At 37.4% G+C, this 9,864-nt stretch overlaps 1 protein-coding gene across 1 annotated transcript in view; it reads right to left on the reverse strand.

Annotated features, from left to right (window-relative positions):
* LOC123870279 (organic cation transporter protein-like) overlaps window positions 1–7,217 on the reverse strand; it is a 33,944-nt gene extending 26,727 nt beyond the window's left edge. The window contains exons 1-2 of the mRNA XM_045913512.1: window positions 7,206–7,217; window positions 6,384–6,600 (exon numbers count right to left, since the gene is read on the reverse strand). Coding sequence (XP_045769468.1) covers window positions 6,384–6,544 — 161 coding nt within the window. The 5' untranslated portion in view covers window positions 6,545–6,600; window positions 7,206–7,217. The remainder of the gene's footprint in view (window positions 1–6,383; window positions 6,601–7,205) is intronic.
* Between the last annotated feature and the right edge of the window lie 2,647 nt (window positions 7,218–9,864).

Below are 9,864 nucleotides of genomic sequence, written 5' to 3' on the forward strand. Positions count from 1 at the left end.
CTAGTGGTTAGAACGTCCGCCTCCTAATCGAAGGTCGGGGGTTCGATCCTGGAATCACGTTCTACTAACTTTTCAGTTATGTGCGTTTTAAGCAATTTAATATCACTTGCTTTAACGGCGAAGGAAAACATCGTGAGGAAACCTGCATACCTGCAAGTTTTCCGTGTTCTCAAAGGTGTGTTCCTAAACTTCTCTTGAATTTAAACCACTTACTAGGTTTTGATCTGAGAAAGAAATTTGACATTAATTGACAAAATTGAGAGACCTAAGCTTGTATAAGAACACAGAAGTGTCATAATTCGTGTTCACTTTGCCTAACGTCTCTCGGAGAGCAGAGAGAGATTTAAACTGTTTCTTATAATCATTGGCCATATTTCAAATGCGAAAGTGTGTTTGTTGGTTTAATATTCAATCACGCTACAACGGAGCAACCAGTCGACGTGGTTTTTTGCATGGATACATTTAAAGACCTTGAGAGTGACATCTCTCTCCGCATCGTATTCTTTATTGCTGAGGGTTGTGACCTCTTTCCATTATTCCTACATCTAATGGTAGGTTTTCTTGGGATGCGGTGAGTTCAAAGAGCCTACGGAACTCGACTAGAAAAACGAGATTTTGACTCTTAGGTTTAACGGTTATGAATTAGTTATTATTATCAGTGATAAAATTGATTAGGGCTGCCAGGTAAAATGACATTTATCTCGGAAAATCAAAGAGTTTCCACGAGATTTTTTCCAAGTTTGCGCTACTAAGTACATATATTATGAAGAGGAAAGGTTTGTTTGTTTGTTATCGATAAACTCTGAAACTACTGAACTACTTGCACTAAAGACATAATCATCAACATCAACCGACAGACGTCCACAGTGAACATAGGTCTTTAATAGGGTCTTCCACATGCTACGGGTTTGCGCCGCCTGAATCTTTGCGCTTGCGCTTGACGACAATCATGCTTTAAAGAAAGCAATGATGAGGTCCAAGTTGGAGCACGCTTACCTAGAAGATGCCTATTCACTCTTGGCTTGCAGGTATCTAAGGTATATATGGCAGGAAACACGGCCGCCGAAATGGCGTTCCAACCTTTAGGCTCTCCCCATTGCCCGCAGCATGAATCTGAGCTTTCTTATGATGGTTATATTATTATGTACATATAATATCTCATAAGAAATCTCTAACACACAATCCAGCTAAGTAGGTCCAATTTCAAAAAAAGCTAGCTAGCCGACAAATCTAACTCAGTTAGGCAGCCTTCGGGAACCTTCGAGATGTCTCTCGTCCAAAATTCCTCAATGCTTGAAGACCAGTCTTTGAATAGTGAATGATGTCAGTGATGAAAAATGGATCCGAAATATAGGTCTTTTTTGTACACAGGAAATGCCTGACGCATACCCCTCCGGCATGTGGGGCTTGCACCAAACTTGCACTACTACGAAATCCATTTCGGAACACGGCACCCGGAACGAGGCGCGCTATCTCCTAAAAAACATAGGTATAATACCTATTTAGAACACTTACTATCTGTCATCATAATCTATGACAACCTCCGAGTATTTACCTGGTAAAACCGTGACTTTAGAATAAATTTTAGTATATAAGCAGGCTTCATTTAGAAATGAAAAAATCCCTATTTTATTTTTCAACGATTATAAACACAACTTTCATTCAAAAATAATAAGCTTAAATTCATTTTAAATAATATTTTGCGACGAAATGACGCGCACAGTCCTTCCGCCATGACAGTCCAGTGGACACTGAATTCCATAGAGCGCCTGCAAGAAAATAAATAGCACAGGAAGTTTTTTGGTTAGTTTTAGATTATTTAAGAAATGAAAAACATTTAGTATAAAACTAACAGTTCGAATTGATTGTTAAACCTAAACATATCATTTTCTGGAGGTTGGCTTCAAAGCATCAAGATGTTAAAGTAAATTTTTACAGAACAAGTTGCGAACAGCAATGTTTTCAACTTGTTTTTTTTATTTATTGGGATAATGTATACTAAATTAAAAGAGGCCCTTATAATCTTCACAAACTGAAGTTTTTAATTGCATGTATTTAATAGCTGTTAATGCTTTAGAAAAATAAACAATTTACTTCAAAGTACAGCATTTTTGCGATTTGTCAAATAGCAATTACCTTAATGATTATGAAAGATTCGTTAGTCGGCAAGGGTCAACTTTAGCTCCCCCTCGCTACCTGCCGCGCACCGGGGCCATAGCCCCTATTGCCCCTGAGGTAAATAAACCCCTGATCGTCCAATTTTGGTGCCCACAAACGTTTTGACTTCTGAAGCGAGTTACAATGCTCCAAAAAGATAATAAAATTACTATCGGCTGGTTTAAAATATCGCTTTTTATGCAGTCATCGTAATAAAAGCGAGGCGCGTGGATAATTATAGGTAATATTGGCGATAATAATAATATGCAATAAAGGGTCGTCGGCACGTTTTGATAACAATAGCACAATTATAACTGCATATTTAGGTAGGTGCCATCAAGTGACAAAAGCAACATCAACTACCTACTTCCATTATACTCATCCATACTAAGTAGAAAACCTACACTTTACGCAAACTTTTTATAAACTTGAAATTATGAGACTTTATGACACTGTCAGTCTCAAAGTCTTCAACTGTACTCATGCAACAAGTGTAAATAAAATATTTATAACACCCCCGACAAGTGAAGGTTACAATAACTAGAAAAGAGCTGATAACTTTCAAACGGCTGAACCGATGTTCTTAGATTATAGCTGAGAACACTCTCGACCAAGTGTCGAAAAAGTTGAAAAGTGTTCAAACAAACAAAAAATTAAATTAAAATCGGTTCATTAGTTTAGGAGCTACGATGCCACAGACAGATTCACAGACACACGTCAAACTTTTAACACCTATATTTTTTGGGTCTGGAGTTAAAAAAACACGTCGATCCGTCACTTTGTTGCGACGTGGTTGAAGGACAAACGAACAAAGAAACACTTTTCGCATTTATAATCCATACTAATATTAATATTATAAATGCGAAAGTGTGTCTGTCTGTCTGTCTGCTACGTTTTCACGGCCCAACCGCTGAACCGATTTTGACGTTTGGTACAGACGTGGGCTACATCCCGGGGAAGGACATTTTATACTTTTTATCCCGGAAAATCAAAGAGTTCCTGCGGGATTTTAAAAAACCGAAATCCACGCGGGCGAAGCCGCGGGCATCCTCTAGTTTATAATATATTGAACTAAGTCAAGTAGATAAATCACTACCCATATTAACGTACAGTCTAGGTACCTATTTAGATAAAAATTATTGAAGTGTAAAAATCTAATTCCTTATTCTCTTATCGGACATACCTATCTACCTAATCTGTCTAATTACTTACCTAATTACTTAAATGAGATATAAATAGTTGTGATTTCAGAGAAAATAATGTAATTACACAAGCAGTTTAGATTTTCTTATAATTTTATTTCAATTTTAAAGTTTTAAAATTGTTACTTAAGTATTCAATAAACTCCCTACCTCGTACCTACCTAATTGCCTAATTAGCTGTTGCATCAAAATTCAAAATACAATAATAGGTACGTAGATGGTAGATACCTATCTGTTTTAGGTAACACATCGATCGGTAAATCACAAACTATTCAAAACCACTTCAAAAAGCCTAAGATCAATAAACTTAACAGTAATAATGTTATAAGTAAAAAAGTGTAAATTAAAAATTTATAATACCCCCGACAAGTGAAGGTTACAGTAACTAGAAAAGAGCTGATAACTTTCAAACGGCTGAACCGATTTTCTTGGATTTTCTTATATTAAAATCGGTTCAAGGAGCTACGATGCCACAGACAGATACACAGATACACAGGTCAAACTTATAACACCCCTCTTTTTGGGTCGGGGGTTAATAAAACATCATTCGATAACCGTTACAATATAACGATTGATAAGTCGTCTTTTCAAGTAGGTAGGTACCCACCTATCTTGTTATCCCTAAAAAATAATTAGCCATTATCTTTTTACCAAAATAATCCTAGTGTTAGATGTGGTAAAAATATTTCATTTAGAATGATGAACGATGGGGCGATAGCATGAGAGTCGGCATGTGCAAAATATCCGCGATAAGTTAGGCTGGGCACACATTGACTTGTCTCGTCCCAGCAATGCGCGGCGGCGTAGCAAATAGTTATGTTATTAATTAGTTACATTATATTGTTAATTAGTTATTAGTTATATTAGTTCGCGACATGGAAATCGGGGTGGGGACGCACACACACACACACCCTCTCATACCCCGACTGCCATCTCAACCTATCGCGTACTAGAGGCTACTCATGTGCTATAGGTACTTACATCACTCACATGCCATATACTGGTTCTTCTCGATGGAAAGTACATTCCCAACCCAACTAGGCAAAGGTAAGTAGATTAATTTGACAATTTAAAAGCAGATGTAGCTCAAAATACGAAGAGGTAATTGAGGACGACAGGCCGGATAGAAGAAAGATATAAGTAGTAAAGGGATACCGAATGCTCAAGTGCAGATATCAAATTTTAATAATGAAGTTCGGTATCTATTGAACTCCCACATCCCCCATACTTAATTATGTATTTATCAGGTAGGTGGGTACTTGTGTAAAAGCTTTTCGGCTTAGGTATGGGCAAAGCTGTTATCAACTCATTACTTAGATACAATTTGAGGAGCTGACTATCAAACTGTGTAGGCACGAGTAAGTAATTTGCACAAAATAAACTCGAAAGTTTGTATGTATGGATGTTTGTTACTCTTTCACGCAAACACTACTGGACGGATTTGGCCGTTTGGAATGGAGATAGATTATACCTTGGATTAACATAGTCTAATTTTTATCCCCGGAAATAAATTAGTTCCCACGGGGTTTTCAAAAACCTATATCCACGGGAACGAAGTCGTGGGCATCAGCTAGTAAAGTAGTTACATAATTTTGTTTGGCAGCTCCTGCGTTAGGGTGCCTTTCCACTAGAGATGTGCTTTGCAGCTATGCTACGAAGATGTGAAATCTAAGCTACGAAAATATGTGACAGTTTCCACCAATATTAAGCTATGTAGCTGTGCGAGGAGGATGCGCTATGAAGATGCGCCGCCGCAAAGTAGCTGCGCGAGAAAGATGCGCAGCTCGAGCTATGCGATGTATCGATAGTAGGGAAGTGAGAGCGACGCCGACGCGGTGAGGAAAGAGTTGCTCACGCGTCCTGCCGTGCCTGCTACACCACATAGCTACAACACTCGCGACGGTCTATAGCAGGCATCCATAGCACGCATCCATAGCACGCATCCATAGCACGCATCCATAGCACGCATCCATAGCACGCATCCATAGCACGCCTCCTTCCATATAAAAAACATATCTTAGTTGAATCCGTTTCCACCAGTGCTAAGCTATGTGCACCAATGAATATGATTGGCGGATATCAAACGCATACATAGCAACGTAGCATAGCACACCTCTGCCTGATAGGCTATCACCTACTGTAACACTAGATAATATAGCATTTAATTTTCTTTCGTCATGGTAACAATTCATACCATCTATGCTAAATGCTGAAAAATTACTTAAAGAATATTTTAAAGAATAAGTACCTAAAATTATTTCCACCATATTCTCAACAATCTCTATACCTAATTATCTCTTCATACAATAAAATTTACATACAAATGATTTATATAATTACTAACTTCAACAATGTAAGGAAGTTAATCCGCCATAAGAATCCACCAGTTATCCACCTACATAGTTAATAAATAAATAATTGACATTTGCATTGTTATGACTTAAATCATACCTATCTACGTTCTACGTCCTATCGTTTTTAGGGTTCCGTACCTCAAAAGGAAAAACGGAACCCTTATAGGATCACTTTGTAGTCTGTCTGTCTGTCCGTCCGTCCGTCCGTCCATCGTGTTTGTCAAGAAAACCTATAGGGTACTTCCCTTTGACCTAGAATCATGAAATTTGGCAGGTAGGTAGCTCTAATAGCACAAGTAAAGGAATAAATCCGATAACCGTGAATTTTTAGTTACATCATTAAAATGTGTTTAAATTTTCAAAGTAAGACAACTATACTAACTATATCATATGAAAGGGCTCTATCTGTACATTCTAAAACAGATCTTTGTTTATTTTTACGCAAAATAGTTTTTGATTTATCGTGCAAAATGTCTAAAAAATACCCGAGTACGGAACCCTCGGTGCGCGAGTCTGACTCGCACTTGGACGGTTTTTTAAAAACATAAGTTGGTGCCAGTCAAGCCAGTCGAGATTTTTGTCTCTGTCATTTGTATGGGATCACGTAAAAGAGAGAGCGCTATACTCTTTCCGCGGATAGAGTGTAGGAAGTTTTCATGAAAATTCTCACCTATAAGGCACATTGCCAGCTGCAAATATGTACTGACTGTTGTAAACCGCGCTGAACATAATCGGTATCAGAATCAGACAGTAGTTCTTCAGCTGGTGCCTCCCGAACTGGCCCAGCTCTAGCAGGATCTCATCCAAGTCTATTATCTTCTCTTTACTCATTTTTTCAAAAAATCACACTCAAATTTTGTTAAAAACACCACTATTTTATATATTCACTAATGTATGTTAGTTCGTTTTGATGATCCTCATTTTTCACGACAGGTTTTAATTAAATTACTTAAGTATTTAACAATTTTCTGTTTATTATGCACAAGGTTTACCTTATCGTGTTAGGTTAATTCGTACAGGTTTCCATTTTTTTTGTAAATATTTAAAAATAACTGAACGACATATTTTTTTAACAAACCTTTTTTACGTTATTAAATTTTGTCTGTATGTCTTTTTCATAGCAACAATCTTTCTAACTTAAATTTAAAATTAAAGCCTAAAAACTATATTTAATACCTAGATGTTAGTAAATCCAGTTTTTATATAGGTAAACTTTTGTTTAAGCAACCTAACTTTATGTTGTAGTTTTTTTTTTGGTCCCGAATTGTTTTAAGTTACGAATTTTATTTTAGCACATTTTTGCACTGTTTCGCACACCTTCGACCGCGACGACTTGCGGCAACCTGTTGTCATTATTATCATGCCGATGGAAGACTCGACGGGCAATGCGCTCAACTCAAGGATGGATTACCGTAGGCGCGAAATAATCGCTAGGTATTTGTGTCGATTGCAATTTGACGATAAAAGAATGACAGATCGAAGATTAGCAAACAAACTTACGAGATATTGAGTATCCCTACTCATTTTTTTATGAATATCTTAATTAAATGGACGTATAGGTATCTAATAACATTTCGTTTAGTGTTGTTTTTTTTAGATTTTCTCATTGGGTAACGTAGACATAAGTATCTTGTAGGACGCAACACGCCACACCCTGCGCCTCGTTTGCCAGTAGATTGGTAAATAGCCACGGCCGAAGCCTCCCCACCAGACTAAACCAGAGATACCTAATTTAGAAAACATAAATTCCCAAATTGCCCCTGCCTGGAATCGAACGCGGGATCTCCCATTAAAAGACCAGAGCGCTCACCACTGCGCCAGTCAACTCAATTCAACGGTACCGTCGCGAGACTCAATGAAAGACGCGACGAGTCCGTGACGTTATACTGTCGCCCTGTGGAGATTGACCCATAATATGAGTTCTATTGAATTTGGGGGCATTGCGAGATTATCGCCCCAATACTCTCGCCCATGGAGATGGCGCCTTAGGCATATAACCCTTACCTTGCCTTAACGTCTGCAGCGCAGAATATGTACTGGCTGTTGTTGACCGCACTGAAAATGATCACAACCAGGATGAGGAGGTAGTTCTGCATCTGGTAGCGGCCGTACTGGTTGATCTCCACTAGGATCCTGTCCAGGTTTATGTCTCTGTATGTTGGCATCACTCATAACGCGTAGATACGAACTATTGGAGAGTTTTACCAAAGTTTCACTAATAGTTATCAGTATTCTGGCTTTCGGCTGACACCTCAAGTCAGTTCACGAAAATATCAATATTATTTATCACCAAGCGTAGATTCACTGAATTCACTAAATAAAGTAGGTACTTAGCTATAATATTCTGGCTTTTGGCTAGTAGCACTTTCAGTTAGCTCAAATGTCCCGCAGATAAGGCTCTCACTAAAAGTTATTGATATTTTCTGGCTTGGGTAGGTAGTTTCACAATGTTTATTGTGAAATAATTATTCTGGCACTCTTTTTATCTGCTAGGTATGCATGGAGCTCTGCTATGATGCTGATATTCTTACTTTCTTCTCGTGATCTCGTTACTTATTTTATCCGTGGGTGAGACCAAAGTGCTGAATTTACGTTTGTATGTAGAGTTCACTTAAAAGGAGATGTTTGTTCGAAAACATAACCTTGTCGTGTTTTCATAAGATTTATCTGATAAAATATCTAAGTCTTTAATTCTTTAACTATTTTACATATTTTTTGGCCTACTGCAAGGAATTATATAATACTGGCTGTCTTATCAACTTAATATAATTGTCACTATTTGTCAACTTCCTACTTCTTTATCAAAAAGACTTTATACTTAGATATAATATTTTTTAGCCTTACGGCAAAATAGGTCCTTCATAGAAAATATTTTATAGCGTACCTAAATTATGGCGTAAACCATACCTAAGGAAACAACTAAAAGCACCACCTAGATACGACCTACATAAAATTCTTTACCTACTTCAAAAACATAACTCTCCAACAGAAAGTATTTTGAAATATTACTTGGTTATTATCCTTGCAGTTTTTCTTCACGTCCGCCATTTTGGACTTGTCGTGACGTCATTTACGCCTATATTTAGAAATCACGTCATGCATTGCCAGATGTTTAAAGATTTCTGGCAAAGAGTTGCCACAACACTTAAGTGTCTGCAATACTATACCTATGACTATACCTTTGTTACCTGTTATCTTGCTAAGCCAACATGATCCAAACGTCATAGTCGCTGATCGTTCTTCCCTGTGTTAGGTACAATACGCAGATAAACTTTCAGTTTTTAACCGACTTCCAAAAAAGGAGGAGGTTCTCAATTCGTCGGGATCTTTTTTTTTTTATTTTTTTTTTTTATTTTTTATGTATGTTCCCCGATTACTCAAAGATCCCTGAACCGATTTGGAAAATTTTTTTTTTGTTTGAAAGGGTATACTGTGCAGGTGGTCCCATATAAATTTGATGAAGATCTGATGAATATCTTCGGAGATGGAGAACAGAACTCCTCAACGGATAGGAGCAAATTGCTCGCGATCCGTGTAATAGCTTAGTAAACAGTAGGGTTTTAACTGGGCACAGCATATTATAGGACAGTAGGGCCACTAAAAATTGTGAAATAAAAAATTTTCAAAAGAAAAATAAAACCGACTTCAAAAACGACAAACACTAAAAAGTAAAAAATAACTTTTGTTTAGCTACACGTGTAATGCACCTAGGTATGAAGTCGGGCGAGCTTCACTCTTGGATTTCTAATTTTGTTTTAATATGCTCGCTCGACTTCATACCTAGGTGCATTACACGTGTAGCTAAACAAAAGTTATTTTTTACTTTTTAGTGTTTGTCGTTTTTGAAGTCGGTTTTATTTTTATAAAATAACGAAGCTCGCTGGCTCTCTCTCTCTCTCTCTACAATGATTTTTTTTCTTTAGTCATGCAGCTGGGAATCGAACCTAGACCGTCGAAATCTTTGCTATTTATTTTTTATCTAATGGACTATCACTTATGCGCTCTAATATGTACCTAGGTACCTACTTGAATTGAAATTCAGCACGAGGGCATCTGGATAGCGTTATCGAGATGCCAATTGAATATTCTTTCGTAAAAGAACACTTGCTCTTGAAAAATTTCGAAATCTGTTATCTAGGTAACTACTTAGG

This window comes from Maniola jurtina, chromosome 12 (genome assembly GCF_905333055.1).
Source record: "Maniola jurtina chromosome 12, ilManJurt1.1, whole genome shotgun sequence".
In the NCBI taxonomy this organism is placed as follows: domain Eukaryota; kingdom Metazoa; phylum Arthropoda; class Insecta; order Lepidoptera; family Nymphalidae; genus Maniola; species Maniola jurtina.